The sequence below is a fragment of the Emericellopsis cladophorae genome (genome assembly GCF_022114955.1).
Source record: "Emericellopsis cladophorae strain MUM 19.33 chromosome Unknown NODE_19_length_326966_cov_119_582185, whole genome shotgun sequence".
NCBI lineage: Eukaryota > Fungi > Ascomycota > Sordariomycetes > Hypocreales > Bionectriaceae > Emericellopsis > Emericellopsis cladophorae.
In genome coordinates this window covers 154,580-170,096 of record NW_026250944.1, presented here as the reverse complement: position 1 = coordinate 170,096, position 15,517 = coordinate 154,580, and the positions used below count along the sequence as shown (strand labels likewise).

At 54.6% G+C, this 15,517-nt stretch overlaps 6 protein-coding genes across 6 annotated transcripts; 4 read left to right on the top strand and 2 right to left on the bottom strand.

Annotated features, from left to right (window-relative positions):
- Positions 1–315: 315 nt before the first annotated feature.
- On the top strand, positions 316–1,108 carry J7T54_003944 (uncharacterized protein; the record flags this gene model as incomplete). Its single annotated transcript, XM_051506136.1, has 3 exons — positions 316–391; positions 552–951; positions 1,015–1,108. The coding sequence occupies 3 exons, from the start codon at positions 316–318 to the stop codon at positions 1,106–1,108; spliced, it is 570 nt and encodes a 189-aa protein (XP_051362534.1).
- Positions 1,109–2,741: 1,633 nt separating this feature from the next.
- Positions 2,742–3,432, top strand: J7T54_003943 (pH-response regulator protein palI/prr-like protein; the record flags this gene model as incomplete). Its single annotated transcript, XM_051506135.1, has 2 exons — positions 2,742–2,932; positions 2,985–3,432. 2 exons carry the CDS (start codon positions 2,742–2,744, stop codon positions 3,430–3,432), a joined length of 639 nt encoding a protein of 212 aa, XP_051362533.1.
- Positions 3,433–4,181: 749 nt separating this feature from the next.
- J7T54_003942 (uncharacterized protein) lies at positions 4,182–6,603 on the bottom strand (the record flags this gene model as incomplete). The annotated part of the gene is made up of 3 exons (XM_051506134.1): positions 4,182–4,434; positions 4,498–5,219; positions 5,275–6,603. The coding sequence occupies 3 exons, from the start codon at positions 6,601–6,603 to the stop codon at positions 4,182–4,184; spliced, it is 2,304 nt and encodes a 767-aa protein (XP_051362532.1).
- Positions 6,604–7,229: 626 nt separating this feature from the next.
- On the bottom strand, positions 7,230–8,897 carry J7T54_003941 (protein ORM1; the record flags this gene model as incomplete). The annotated part of the gene is made up of 4 exons (XM_051506133.1): positions 7,230–7,283; positions 7,337–8,265; positions 8,743–8,782; positions 8,850–8,897. The coding sequence occupies 4 exons, from the start codon at positions 8,895–8,897 to the stop codon at positions 7,230–7,232; spliced, it is 1,071 nt and encodes a 356-aa protein (XP_051362531.1).
- A 301-nt stretch (positions 8,898–9,198) lies between these two features.
- On the top strand, positions 9,199–11,143 carry J7T54_003940 (uncharacterized protein; the record flags this gene model as incomplete). Its single annotated transcript, XM_051506131.1, has 2 exons — positions 9,199–10,873; positions 10,968–11,143. 2 exons carry the CDS (start codon positions 9,199–9,201, stop codon positions 11,141–11,143), a joined length of 1,851 nt encoding a protein of 616 aa, XP_051362530.1.
- Positions 11,144–12,607: 1,464 nt separating this feature from the next.
- On the top strand, positions 12,608–14,611 carry J7T54_003939 (uncharacterized protein; the record flags this gene model as incomplete). Its single annotated transcript, XM_051506130.1, has 1 exon — positions 12,608–14,611. The coding sequence occupies one exon, from the start codon at positions 12,608–12,610 to the stop codon at positions 14,609–14,611; it is 2,004 nt and encodes a 667-aa protein (XP_051362529.1).
- Between the last annotated feature and the right edge of the window lie 906 nt (positions 14,612–15,517).

The following is a 15,517-nucleotide window of genomic DNA, read 5'->3' as shown; positions in this document are numbered from 1 at the left end:
GAGGCTTTCTGCAAGTTTGTCGAGTTATTGATAAAGGCGTGGTCGTGTTGCAAGGGTCGCGCAGCTTCGTTCTCGTCGTGGAAGGTTAACTCTAAAGAGCTCCATTGCTTCCATGTCGCAGCAAGAGTGAAGCTTCAATGCCCCACCAAGAGGCGCTAAACCATTTAAAGCATGGTGCCTCGGAGCGACTGCAGCCCGCCTTACTCTGCAGACTGAGCGCGGGTAGTCAGCCGTGGCGCGATGAACGTGTACGGAGAGAGACAGGACCCCAATAGAAAATCCTCACCGATTCGGACGGGAACAACCACCATCGTCATGAGCGCCAGCCGCCATGCAAGAAGTTCTCGAGGCCTCTGGGCACGGGGCGCGATCAACAAAGCCTGGGCGCCACGTACAATTGGCATCTGCGTCGAGCCATGCCCGATCACGTTTGCTGAACGACGTGCAGTCCTCCAGGTGCTTCAGCGGGAGGGCCCTCTTGAAGTATTCAAGCGATACCTAGTGAGGCATTTCAATGTACACTCGGGACTTGTGCTGACTGGAGAAGACAGAGGCGGACAAGTTCATTGCCGTTACGAAGACCACCGATGCCGCCGACAGGTTGATAGCCTCATCTCCGAAGAGCTATACCGTGCAGACGCCGACGCAACCGAATCCCATATTCTTTGACCTCAAGAAGTCTTCACATACTCCAGATCCGGTCATTTCTGATACGATAATCTCTGATCCGATTGAGTCTGATAGCAGTCAGTGCCCAGAAGAGAGGACAACGTTCACCATCACAATCAGCCCAAAGAGCAGCCAGCACGCGGACCAGGGGTTTCACGATCCGCTTCAGGGCTCATGGCCGGACCAGTTCACAGAAACCGACACCTTTACGTCGGCCATGCTCAAGCAGTCCTTGCCCTCGAACATGGCTGCCACGGGCCTTGCGCATTGGGGCATGTCAGAGTGTGTAGAGAGGAAACATACACACGAGCGAGAACGCATTGAAGCACGAAGATGGATCCCTAGACATATCCGCCAGGACAGGCCGAAGTTTATAAGGCGGGAGGCCCCATTATCGGAGGAGGACGCGCTGGCAGGACGAAATTCCGATGTCGACTAAGCGACACATCTAGAGGGGCGACGTTTTGGTTTCAAGTCCAAGGTCGCATCGACTCTGGAAGTGACGGGCAGATCTGAGGCGACTGTATGCTCACCCGCCGCATAGGTGCATTCGCCAACTCCTTTGGCTCTGTCCCGATTTTGAGTCTGTCGAGACGTGAAGAGAAAGTCGGGTCTTGCGACTGAATCTTGAGAACACTAGGGAGCAGCAGGTCATTGATGCAGCGCAATATCGCTGAACGTACGGCCACGTACGTACAATACTCATGTGTCCCCCACGCCACGGAGACCCTAGCGTCGGGGGCTTCTGTCGGCGCATACCCCCTACCCAGGCACGGGCATTCCTTTACTGCTCCCAAGATGCACGTCCTACGCATGCACTCGAGGACCCTGATCAGCGGAGGATTGAACCCAAATGCAGCTTCATCGTTTGATCGTCTCCTCCAGAAGCAGAACGCTTCGGCGGAGCCGAGCCTCAGAGCCAAACGCTGTGCCACGGTCCATCTGGCGGCTGTGCAGTGCAGCCACAGGCCACGTTAGACATTGTGGGTAATCATTGGATCAACGACACCAACAACATAAACAACACGGCCCAGATCGGGCTCTGGCATGTCACAGTCGTGTATGGTGGAAAGTGGGAAACAGGCACGTAATTAGCCGGCATTGAGGATCCAAGTGCGCGTAGGGATCGGGAGGGCTCGTCCTACGTAGGATCGACAAGGGCTTTTCATCAGTCCCAATCAATCGCCATGCCAGCGAGACAGAACCTGTTGAACCAATCACTACAATACAGCTGAAGTGACAGACAGAAGAATGCTTGTGCCTGACGTAGCGATACGCACACTTTACAAGGATTGTCAGGGTCTGCCGAGCCCTGTTCTGAGCATCTTCAATCCTGTCCCTTGGAAGGGCGCGCGCGCACTTCGGTACTCCCAGTCCTGGGTACTGTTGATTGATACGTACTCACATCTCGGCTGATGGTTTATTTGTCACCTCCATCTGGTGAAGAAAGGCAGCGCAAACGGTCGGCAATGCTGTCGTGTCGTCTCCCTGCGAGTCTCGGCTCCCCTTGAATGCCTCCCTATAAACGGCAACTGATCGCAGCCACGGGGCCCACTCACCCGGCTTGAACAGCCACGTCCGCCTACGTCACGGCCTCTGCGCACAGTGACCGCACCGCCAAGTTCTCTCACTGCTCAGCGCAAACCGGTTCAACTCGCAAAGCTCGATGGCCGGGTCCGTGTCGCCACGGCCAAACGGGGTAAGGGTCCTTTACAATCGGCCGGGGTTATCTGGCAAGGCTATTCAGAGGGGCCCAAGGCGCAGAGCCAGAATCTGCCGTGATGACGTTGCTGCCCCAGAATTGGACATCCAGGCGTCTCTCCCGTGGAGAAACCAACAGGCTTAGCATCACGGCGCCCTTCCATGCCTTTTAAAACGTCCTGTCCTCCCTCGTTTCTCTCCAACCTTGTCTTGTCATTCAAAATATCCCTTGCACGCGCGCAAAGGTGTCACTGCTCTCAGCCCTCTGACAGCACCTAGCCAGCCAGCCTAACTCGCACACATAATTACATTGTCACTCACTGGACCAACCACCCAGCACAATTCCTAGGTCTCATTCGAAACAAAACAAGATGGCCGTCAGCAAACTCTTGCACTATGCGGGGTCGGCGTTGCTCTTCATTGCCATGATCCTCACCATCGTGGTCGACATCTCAGCGCCGGTTGTCAAGGATATCTCATTCGTGAGCCTCGACTTGCCGGGCAACGCTGATGTCCAGTTTGGTGTGTTTGGCTACTGCTACCAGGGCGTCACCGGATCTGAGTGAGTATACCATTTTAACTGAGTCGTCACGCTTGAAGCTAATTGTGGTCAGATCTACCTGCTCCAGCGCCAGCATTGGCTACGATCCCGCCGGAGTCCTGGAGCGCGTGGCTGACAGCGCCATTAACAATATCCGCGCCGATGGCACCAAGGCTCTCAGCAACGTCTTCGTGCTGCACCCCGTGGGCACCGGTGTCCTTTTCATCGCTTTCATCCTCAGCCTTATCGCGAAGTCCACCGTTGGCGGCATCCTCGCCACGCTCGCGGCCGCCGTTGCCACGGTGATCAACGTCGTCGCAGTCGCAGTTGACTTTGCCGTCTTCAGCATCCTCCTCGACGAGGTGAAGAATGGGTTTGGCGAAGGACGCTACGGGAATGCTATCTACATTGCCCTTGCGGCCGCCATTCTCTCCGTGATCTCCACCGTCCTCATGTTCGCGACGTGCTGCGCTGGTCGCCGCCGTCGTCGTCGCGAGTCCAGGAAGATGGCTCAGTACTAAGCGAGTTGACCTTTTGGGAGCACAGCACCTATGGCCAAAACTACTCCAACACCATCGACAAAACCAATAACAACGAAAGTTACGACACATGGCTGAACGTGCAAAGGGGAAGTGAAGGAGGCAGTGAAGAGAGTTGTAGAACAAGACTTTGCTTTCAAGATATACCAGCGTCCTTATGATATCCATACATAATAATCAATCCACTTCAATTTTAGTCAATCTGGGTTCTGCTATGTTAAGGACTTGTACTGCTGTCTTGTTGATGGATGGTAAGGTTAAGGAAGGCTGCCAGTATCCGGGCAGAAACGATACAACTTGCAGAGTCGAACAACACAGGTAAATAAAATCTCAGCTATCACATTATTGTACTTTATCTCGTCACGACAGACGCAAACTGAACTCCGGCACCAATGTTGAAACAACGTTACTGGAAACCAAATCAATGTTGCATGAAAATGTTGCGCTCGTCAACACCGCCCCAAGATCTAATAGGGAGGTTTTCTTTTTCTCATATTGTTTTGTGTTTTCAAACAGATCGTTTCAAACAGATCCGTGCCAACATTGCGGATTCCCGCTGTCTATTGTACTATCCGACCGACCGTGAGCGTTTGCTGCCGGACGACCTGGGTCTTGCACGCAGGTACAGCTCCATCCTCCGGTGTCGAAGGTGAAGGTAGGCCGAATAGACAATCTTGTCTTGCCTGCCCATATCCTTTATAGAAGCCAGAAGCCTGCTCCAAGCACGAGGCTCAGAAGGGAAACACTCTCAACAGAAGCGCCAGCCGTCGGGACCGCGGGAGGAGGCGAGACAGGACCGCCAGGCACAGGCACAGGCTGGGGGACGAAGGGCTGTCCGGGAACGAAGGGCTGCCCGGGCTGCTGAGGTTGCTGAGGCTGTCCAGGCACAGACGGCTGCTGAGGAACCTGAGGCTGTCCAGGCACTGACGGCTGCTGAGGAACCTGGGGCTGTCCAGGCACTGACGGCTGCTGAGGAACCTGGGGCTGTCCAGGAACAAACGGCTGCTGAGGCCGTCCAGGAACCTGGGGCTGGCTAGGAGCGGTCACGTTCCTGGTTGGAGGCTGGGGAACACCAGGCTGCGAGGGAATGCCAGGCTGCGAGGGAACGCCAGGCTGCGAGGGAACGCCAGGCTGCACAGGAACTCCAGGCTGTCCAGGAACTCCAGGCTGCCCAGGAACTCCAGGCTGTATAGGAACCGGAGGCCGAGGGAACGTGACGTTCTGCGTAGGAGGCAGAATAATTCCAGGCTGCACGGGAACTCCAGGCTGCACGGGAACTCCAGGCTGCACGGGAACTCCAGGCTGCACGGGAACTCCAGGCTGTACAGGGACTCCAGGCTGCACAGGGACCACAGGCTGTCCAGGGACTCCAGGCTGTCCATGAAGTCCAGGCTGTATAGGAGCCGGAGGCCGAGGGAACGTGACGTTCTGCGTAGGAGGCAGAATAATTCCAGGCTGCACGGGGACTCCAGGCTGTCCAGAAACCGGAGGCCGAGGGAACGTGACGTTCCGGACAGGAGGCAGAGGAACACTAGGTTGAATAGGACCAGGCTGCACAGGAACCCCAGGCTCCACATGAGTCGGAGGCTGCACAGGGACCACAGGCTGTCCAGGAATCCCAGGCTGTCCAGGAACTCCAGGCTGCACAGGGACCACAGGCTGCACAGGAAATCCAGGCTGTCCAGGAACTGGAGGTCGAGGGAACGTGACGTTCTGCGTAGGAGGCAGAGGAACTCCGGGCTGCACAGAAACTGGAGGAGCTGGAGGAGCTGGAGGCTGGGTGAAGGTCTGGTTCTCGGTAGGCGGCAGAAAAACCGGCTTTACAGGAATGGGAGGCTGAGGCACCGTCTGGTTCTTCACCGGGAAAGGGGGCGCCTGGACGATGACGATCTCGACTTCCTTGATGATCTGCTCGATGATCTGGGGACGCTCGACAATCTCCTCGATGATCTGAGGACGCTCGATGATCTTCTCGACAATCTCGGGGCGCTCAATGATCACCTCCTTGATGAGAGGGATCTCGACGAACTTCCCAATGATCTCCTTCTCGACCTGGGGGCACTTCATCATGACCTCCTTGACCTTCTCGACAATCTTCTCCTCGATGATGACATTCTTCTCGGGGCTGACGGGCTCCTGGTGAATCAGCTCAACCTGGACCTTGCCCTTGGTCTCAGTGCACTGCTCTTGGCAGGCCCTGTTCTCGGGAGCGCACTTTTGTTGGCAGTCGTTATTGACGGCAAACGTCTTGTTGCCTACCTGGAGTACTTCCACGACGTCGGAGTCCTTGCTCTTGTTGTCCACAAAGATCTCTACATCAGGCTTTGGCTCGGCGGGATTGTTGCCGTGAAGCCCCTGAACGTAAACGACATTCTGGCTGTCTTCGTGGAAGCGTAGAGCCTCGGACTCTGACTCCTGGTTCTTGCCCTTGTCGCTGAACCTCTCGACCTCCACGAAGTCGCTCGAGGTCTGGCTTGTGTTGCGCTGGGGCTTGCTGGTCTCGCCGTTCTGCTCGTAGTCATCACCAAGGACTTCGATCTCGATAGTGTCGGTCTGGTCAGACTCCTGGTCCTTCTCACGCTGGCCGTCGCCGCGGTTCTTGTTCTCAAACAAGTCGACCTTGACATTATCCTGGTTCTTGAACTCTCCGGTCTCGTTGTCAAATACCTCGACCTGAACGTTGCCCTGGTTCTTGAACCCTCCGGTCTGGGGCTTGTTGTCCTGGTCGCCTTTGCGGTTCTTGTTCTCAAACACGTCGATCTTGACATTGTCCTGGTTCTTGAACTCTCCGGTCTCGTTGTCAAACACCTCAACCTCAACTTTGTCGTTGCTCTTCGAGCGACCGATGTCGTTGTTGTACTTGCTTTCGTGGCTTTTTTGGCGATGCTTGTCTCCAAACCACTCGCCCTCGAAGTTGCCTTGGTCTTTCGAACTCTCTTGTCCGTCGTGATGCTTGTTCTTACTCTTGTTTTCCTTCTCCTCGCTGTTTTTGCGGTAATCGTTTTCGAACAACTCGATCTCAACCTTGCTCTGGTCGTCGTTTTGCTTTTTTTCTTTGCCAAATTCGATGGCGAATGTTTCCTTCTCGTCGTGTCTCTGGGCAATGGCACCAGTAGACAGGGTCGCAAGGGCCACAGCGGCAGAGAAGCGCATTTTGAAAAAGGGGGTAAACGAGTGAACAAGTTGTAAAAGGCAACTCGTGGGACGCGGAGAGTATGGTTTGCAACCTTGGCACATATACGGTTACAGTTACCCATCAAATAACTAGTGCGGTCACTCCCAACGACTAGATCTCGTGCAGCGTCGAGTAACTTTCTTTTTTTGGGGGGTAGGGTAGAGTCACAAGGTGACCTAGCGTCCGCATGTCGAACATGCATCGCGGTAGTCTGTGGCAGGACAGGCGTCACGTTGCCGGAGGGTAATTATGATGGTTGGGCACGATGACGCCGAATATCCTTGTGAGTATTAGCCAACGATAACGAGTATCGACTATAGATACTTCCCAAGCAGTGTCTATAATGTGTACATAAACCGTGCTGGAATCCGGAGACACGTAAAGGCTTGCCTTGATCGATGATGGGGTTCCGAATCCAATTAAAAGTATGCAGTATCGCCATGTTGCCAATTTTTCCAGTACGTTAACCTTGTTGGGGCTGTCCACGAAGAAGCTCCGCCTAGCAATCTCGCCAGCTGCTGGCGTGGCTGCCTCTAGGAGACACCACGCAAACCAAGCTTCGGTCCGCTTGCCCTAGATCGTCTCCGTGACGACGTGCAACCCATTATTCTTCTTCTTCAGGGAGACCCGAGAACAGACCGAACCGCATGCGATGAGACTGCTAGCAGTTAGTCGAACTGATGCATTATTTGTTTCTCGTTCAGCGCTTACAAAGGGAAGCTTGGGGATGACCACACCGAGCACCGCTAGGAAATTGATCACAAAGTACGCAAGATCGTAATGCGTGTAGTGCGTGCTGAGGAGAAAGAGAACCACCGGCACGCTGAGCAAGAACTTCTTTGTAGGTGTGTACTGGGCGCCATTGTCGATTTGCTCCCACATGTTGAGGTTGTCGAAGGCCCCGCTGTTAAAGTCAAAGGGCACGCCGCGGACATAGTGGAACATGATGTAGGAGCCGATCATGTATGTGATGTTGGTCATTGTCCACGACGTTTCTTGCGAAACTCCTGGGATGACATCGTAGAAGATCTTCAAGCATGCAATGAGCACAATGTGAATCGTCCAAGCTCCTTTAGCGTTTGTCCAGTTAGCGTTCAGGTTTGGTAGGGCCGCCTGGTCACTGATCTGCTCGAGTGTCTCGGGAGGCTCGTGATAGACTTGAAGAATGCTGCTAGAGCGCCGTCTCCGGCCCCCCGAATCCTTGTTGCGATCTGCCATGTCGAGGTATGCGCTGCCGGTGCCAGTGCCAGTGCCGTTGCCACTGCCGCCACTGGTGCGCGTCCGTTGAGACTCGCTGGCCGCGTCAAAAGTGACGGTGCGTTGTAGAAGGATTGGGGAAGACAGCTTGGCGGTGTTGCGGGGTGTCGAGCAGGGTAAGATGTCGTGTGAGGTAGGGGTCGAGTTGAACACGCGAGTCAGGGGTCGATTGCGAGAGACTTGGTAATCGTTGCTCGGGCTCGTTACGAAGGCGTCGTCAAGCTCGCGAAAAACTCGCGGCGTCTGCCTCAGCAATGGCAGATGGGTGGTATTCGTCTCGAGACGGTCCGGTCGGCTGTAGGCCAGCAAGCGAGCTGCCCTTGATGATGTCAGGAAGTACGGGGTCGACAGGTTGGATGGAGGCTGATGAGGAGTGGTGGCAACTGCGAGTGAAAGCAGAGTAATCAATGCGCGTCTTGGAGTAGAAAGAATGCTAGCGGAAGACGTATGCGTCTGTATGTCAGGGTCGTCTCTCTTTGTTTTCTAGTGAAGTAAACAGTGTAACGGTGGATGGGAATAGGGAAGGACGACAACATAGGTACAGGTAAGTTTGGACCGGACAAACCAGACAGGGCTTCCATGTCAATCTAAGGTAATTGCCTGGTCTAGAAGATGCCAGGCTGCTAGCGACGGACCCCACTGCTGGCCGCCTGTTGGAGATGGAATAAGGGTCTGGGGGCAGCTGCGACAGAGCGATAATGCCGCAATCTCCTAGCGGCTCCCGGTCAAAACTCAAGCTGTAGCTGTTAAGGAGCTTCCCACTGTTTTTGTCCACTGCCATAGGTGTCTGCTACTTCGTGTGACCACACCCGTCCATTGTCTCTCTCTATCAATTTGTCTGATAGCGTCGCTGTACTCACAGCAACTAGCAACGGCTCCGCTGAGGACGTGATTCGGAGGCTGTGCAAAAGTGATACGAGCCTTGCTTTTTTCTAAGCTAGGGAGGGCCACGTGAAGGACCCTTAACTGAGGCTAATCTCCGGAATTTCGGGATAGAGAACGCTCGAACGTCCATGCTCACGTAGCTGGCTATGATTGGTCGCGATGGGTTTTCATTCAAGGTCAAGTCTTTACGACGGATTGCCAGCATCATCTTTGCTCATTGAGACTGCTTAATACCGGTCTCTAGGGCATTGCGATTGAGTAGAAGGCTTGGTAGATGTGTTGCTGCATTGTTTAACCAACCGCGCAACTCTTCCACAAGGGCTGAACTGGACAGGCTTGATTGCACCTTCCCTTCGCCCAGTTCATCTCGAATCACGCACCTGAGTAACCTCACAGGCTCACCTCACCTTAAGGTACTAGTACCTCACAACATGGCATCCAAAGATGCAGATTTTGGCGACGTCATAGCTATCGACTCATCGTCCGGCGAGGAAGAGCCGGCGAAATCTCAGCTCGCCATGAAGAAGCGCTCACTACGCAACTCGAATCTCTCAGAGCCCCCTCGGGAATCAAAACGTCTCAAGAAGAACGCCGAGAGCGCTGCTCGAGGGCAAGACGACATGGCCGCCGGCGATGACCTGATGCTGGCAGAGGAATCGGAACGCGACGCGGCTGAAGAAAGCGAACAGCCCGCTGACCAGACGAAACTCACCAACAAAGAGAAGAAGGAGCAGCGCAAGGAGCTCAACGAGGGCAAGTCTGACTTTGATCCAATCATCCTAGACGACCCGCCTATCTATGTTATTCGAGGGTTGGCGGTTGAACTCCCAGCATACAGAAAATTCAAGGGTGGCAATGCGCACACCTGGGAGCAAAAGGTCCCCCAGTGGATTGATCTCTGCTGTCGAATGAATGCTGCCATGCTCCCTGGCTTGACCGTCGAAGACCTGCTCTCAGGGCACGCAGAATACATCAACACCGTCAAAGACAAGGGCTCCAAGGGTGCCAAGAGGCGTTTGAAGCAAGTGATCACAGCTTCAAAGAAGAACACTGCTTTCAAGAACAAGTTCACGAGATCGTGGCCTGAACTTGGTACCGATGTGGATCGCACAGACAAGTCTCCATCTCGGTTTTACGAGTACAAGTCAGAAGCACAGGACAACAATGGAGCATCTGTCGCCAACGGTCAAGGTCCCGTGCCTAGTAGTGCGTCGGCGCCGATTGAGCTTGAAGACGATAGCGAGGCGGAGTATGAGCCAACTTTCCACACCGAACAGCCCATACAGGCACTGGGCTCTGCGTCTGTGGCGAACCCGACATCTAGTCCGCCAAATGGACACCAAGAACCCAATGGTGACGAGAATCATACGCGTGATTATGACACGTCGGACCTGCAGCAACAACAGACCTACTTTCCGTCCGCTTCGGATCCATCAAACATGTGCCTATCGTGTGGCCAAGAAGGACATTCTAGATCCAGGTGTCCCCACTCAATTTGTCGCTTCTGCAACGGGGGCGGCCACTGGGACTTCGCTTGTCCATCACGGGTTCGGTGCGGCAAATGTCGACAGCAGGGCCACACCAAGGCCGAGTGCCAAGAGAAGTTGGCTTTGACGAAGAGTGAGGGGCTAGCATGTGGCTTCTGCAACTCCACCGACCATCTCGAGGAGAACTGCACAGAAATCTGGCGCTCATTTGCCCCACGGCAAGGCAAGACCAACAAAGTGGTCTTTATAGCGCCATCTTGCTCACTGTGCGGCAGCGACAAACACTACCGGATGGAATGCGCTTCGAGAAAGGTCACGGACAAGGGGAATCCAACGTGGTCTTTGGCAAACTGCAACCTTTACATTGAAAAGGACTGTGGCCAGCGCGCCATTGAACACGAGGCTGCACAAGACGCAAACAAGGGCGCGGCACGGCGACAGGAAGTGCGCATCAAGGGCCATGCCGCGAGGAGTGGCAATATTGTGCACTATTCCGACGACGAGGATTCCGAGGTTGAATTCTTAGGCAAGAAACCGGCGCAGAGGAGGGCCCCCCTTGGCAACATCCGCATGGCCAGCAACATCCAGATGCCTGCGCAGCCAGTGGACTCGTTCCGCGGTCAGCCACCTCTTCCGCCAGGACCGCCGCCCCCAACCTTTGGAAGAGGAGGTCCTCCAGTCGGGGCCAGAGGCCAGGATTCGCTACCACCCAGGCCGCCTCGCCGGGACTATGGGCCTCCGCCTTCAGGAGCTGGAAGAGGAGGGGGCAGAGGTGGACGCGGTGGGAGAGGTGCAGGGAGAGGTGGTGGTGGTGGTGGTGGGAGAGGCAGGGGACGAGGGAGGAACTGAACGATTGGGTGGCAATGTACAGTATCGAGTCGCGTTTTGATGAAGCTAGCGCGCAAGTGAGGGTTTATCACCCCTCGATCGAAACACGACCTTGGAGAGGCGAAACCCCAAGTTGGACTTGGTTGGCTTACCGCCCTCGAATAATATGAAGTTCGAGCCTGGAGGCCCCGCACCATAATCTGCAAACATGAGTTGAGACGACCACCGTTGGTCCAGTCACGGAGGCAGCTACACTATGTATTAAGGTTCCTGATATCTACTTCTATGGCATGGTGTCAGTCAATCGCCAACATTTGCCTGTACTTTGTGTCTACAGGGCATGCTGGTATGGGAGCGTCGGCAACCCGCCTGCCTGGCCAACAGTGATTGACTCACGTTCCGACACGCGACGACTGCGGCGGCTTGGCACAGATTTGAAAGCACTGTACAGAGTACCTATCAGCAGTTGGACGAGAGGTTCTTGCTAAGTAGTTCCAGGGGCAGTGAATGGTTTCGGATCGTACCACGAATAGCATGGTGGTCATCCTGGAGCCCTAGAAATCTAAAATTTCACATATGCTGAAACTGCCCTATGCGCAAGGAAAGAGTAGACATCAAGTATGAGCGACCGACTCTCGTTCCCCCCCCTGGTGCAGGGTTGTTGTTGACTTGAGATAGAAGAGAGGTTGACTCATTGACGCGTCAAAGCCTTCGCACGACGCGTTGCATAGAGCAGTCACCGCAGAAGCCCGATTGCTTTCTGTAGAGGCATGGATATGAGGAGCTTAAAACTTTGTCACGAGGAGAGTCTTAAAGGAACAGTCCAATCGTGGCCTCAAAATGGACTGTAGACAGCTTGCATCAGCAACTGATTTACTCATTAGCCTTATCGTTAACTTTAAAATAAGCCTAAAGTTATCCTAATTTTGGGAGTTTCTTTCTGCTGCTCAAGTCCGTGTCCCAATGAGGAAACTATACGTCGCGGTGATGACTCTCGGCCCGCGCCTCACCGCGTCCGAGAAACGTCCAGCGCGTCGACGATCATGCTTTTCAGAGGCCCTGATTGGGTCAGTCAAGTCACGTCCACCACACCACGTCGCGCTCGACTCCCCAACCTCGCATCCCCCATGAGCAACATTCTCCGCATTCATGCAAGTCTGCGCAGGAGAAACATCGTTTCACTGGCCAGGATGCTCTCCCGCATGCGACACATGGCTACCCAGCCAGTCATGTCCCGGCACACGGTCGAAACGCGGCACATATGTGTACATTGGCTGCAAGCTCTCAACCACTAGTTGGTGTTTTAGCAGATGGGCATCGCGGCGAGGCCCAAGAGTACCATACTAGAGAGAGAGAAGATACTTTATATCAGCCTTGCGGCCTGAGTTTTTGGGTCCCGCAGATGTCAAGCTTATCATTCCCGATCAGACTGCTGGCAGCGCACACAACCAAGTCCATTCTTGCGTACTCTTGACATCAAACGTCCCACCTCAAGCTCTGTAAACCACCACCACGAAATGCAGCCATGGTCTCCAACACTGAGTATCAACTTTCAGTGTTGCTGAGAAGCCCGCGCTTCAAGGAGGCGCTTCTCCCACTACTTTCGCCATCAGACCTCTGCGCCCTGAGGACGACCTCCAAGACAAACTCGGCTCTGATGACAAAAGATATCTTCACTAGAGTCCATGTCTCCTTCACGGCCCATTCATTTACAAAGCAGTCCCGCCTCAACGCTCTGGCTAGGATAGGCGGCCATGTTGAACACCTCACGTTCCATTTTCCGCACTCTGACGCCACCTTCCTCCCTCCGCTCATCCACCCTCAAAGCGGCAAGGAGATTCATTTTCTATACACGCCACACACGAGCATGACCTCGTGCCTCACCCGTCCCAAGTACGCCAACTCGGAGCTGGGTGACATCCTCACGGCCCAATACCCACCCCTCTTCCACTCGGCAACCAATGTCCCGTCCTTCATTCATGCACTCAAAGCCCTGCCCAACATGCGCCACCTCACGGTGAGGTGTCCAGGGCAGGACCAGCGAGAGCGCTACAGGAGGAATATTGTCGACTATGCACTCATCTCCCTCCGCATCGCCATTGAGCGTGCGCCGCTGGAGAAGCTCCACAAGCTGAGCTTGTCGAGCCTGCATCCATCATCACTAAACTACCTGCGTCACGTCCCTGGATTTGGATCGCTACCCTCGAGCGGCAGGAGATGGCGCCAGATCACGAAGCTCAACATGTCCATCGAAGCATGGGAGTTCCACTCGTCTAGTCCCGGCCTGGACCACCTGAAGATCTTGGATGACTACATCCGTCATCTTGCTCCTCAGTTGGAGAAGCTTAGCTTCACATGGCTCGGAACCAAGGGTCCTTGTCCCATTGCTTTAAGCGCGGACCCGCTCTTTGCCCCGGCCAAATCGTCCAAGAAGCTGTTCCACGAGGTCACGAGTCCCATGTCGCCTCTCCCAGAGCGACCGACCAGAAAGGACATGTTCTTCCCCAAACTCAAATACCTCCAGATCAGGAACGCCAGTATGCAAGCGGAACAGCTCAGGGACGTCATTGAAAGACATCGCGACAACGTGCGCGAGTTCGACTTTAGAGAAGTCGTTCTCCTCAATAAGGGGGATTGGGATGACGCCTTGAGGCCCCTGGAGGATGGATGGTCCAGGCGCTCCATGAGCGTGCACAGCTCCGAAAGGAGCGGCTACACAGGAAGCACCGTGGTGGATGATGACTACAGTGATCTTCCCAGCCCCAGCGCGGCCGTGGAGGCGGCCAGTCGTGAGTTGTTGGACATTGCTGGCTTCAGTGATGAGGAGAGGAGTACACTATGGTTTGGTACTGCGTCTTCTGACATGGAACCCGTGAGAGAACAGGCAGAGGAGACGGAAGGCGTCTCGACGAACGTGAGGCGCAGGAGAAGACGCAGACGCAGGCACCACGTCGAAGAGGAAGAAACGACCCACCGCTCCAAAATTTCTCTCTCTTCACTTTCATTCAGGAGCAAATCCTCGCAGCCCAAGCTGAGACCCTCGCAATCGTCTCTCAAATCCCAGAAACCACGTCACCGGCCTAGCGAAGCCTCGCTGCAGTCGTTACGACTCCGACCACCGAGCCCAGTTGCGGACACGGCCATCACCCTGCCCATACTGAACAATGGCTCGCAGCCTGTGCTTTTGCAACCGACAGTGTACAATCCTGCAGCGCCAGCAGAGGAGGATATATCTCCTGTTCAACGAAACATGGAGCAAGAAGCGCAGCACGCACTGCTAGCGCAAGATGCTTCGGCCCGCTACTCTGCGTTACGAAAGGCCAAAGCCGCCGTGCTGCAGAAGCTGTCCCGTGAATTCTGCGCCAACGCAGCAAAGAAGACGTATGGGGGAGGCGGCGCGGTGGCAGCGTGCAGGATGATGACCAGCCATAATGAGTCTCGACCCTGTGCTGTCGAGGTTCTCGAGGACCGAAGGGGTCTCGATCGAGGCGGGAGCATCATGGTGCCCTTGATGTTCAGCCGGGCATGAGGAACGCTTACGAACCCTGATGATGATGATGATGATGATGGTGATGTATTCACTCTTTACGAAATTTCTTGTACACGAACTTATGAACTTTTAATGATACATTCTTTACGAACGACCTTGACCTTGCTTTGTTCTTTTGTTGATTCATCGGCTCTCCTTGATGATCTGCTCCAACGCCTTTACATAGTCGTTCACTTCTTTGGCGCCAGTCATTGTCAGATCCCTCCTTTTTCCTTCGATGATAACCACGGGAACTGCCTCGATATCGCGAGCTACCTGCTGCAGTGTGCGTTTCAATTCAGCCTCTCCTATCGACGGGTCGCGGATGACCTCTCGAGCATCCTCCTCTGGAACACCTGCATCCACGCAGGCGCCAAGTATGGTACCTTCTGCACTAGGATGCTGACCCAGAGTCCAGTACCTCTTGTAGAGGCTGTGGACAACCTTGCCAGCGGTTTCGCTGCCACGATCGCGTTGCATCGTCTGAATGACACGATGGGCCGGTCTAGTGTCCCCCGCCAAGCCTTCGTAATGAACGTCGACACCTTCGGTGTTGAAAAGTGCCCTCATGCGCTCCTCAAAACCTGCCTGCGCCAAGAAGTTATCCATATATTTGTGGTGGAGGAGCCAATTTCGCCTGTCCACACTCTCGGGAAGGTCGGGCTGCAGGATGTACGGGGTGTACGAGGTCCTGAATTTCACTTCAGTGGTATCCAAGGTGGCAAGGGCCTTGTCTAGTCTAGGAAATGTGAGACAGTTGCTGGTATCACGAACCAAAGAAGTCACCTGAGCTTCGCCAGATATGTCCTGGCAATGTTAACAGCTTGAGACTATCTTTGGGAGCGCTGGGTGTTCACATACCACGGGCAAATGATGTCGAAGATGAAAGTTACTTGCGATTCGTAC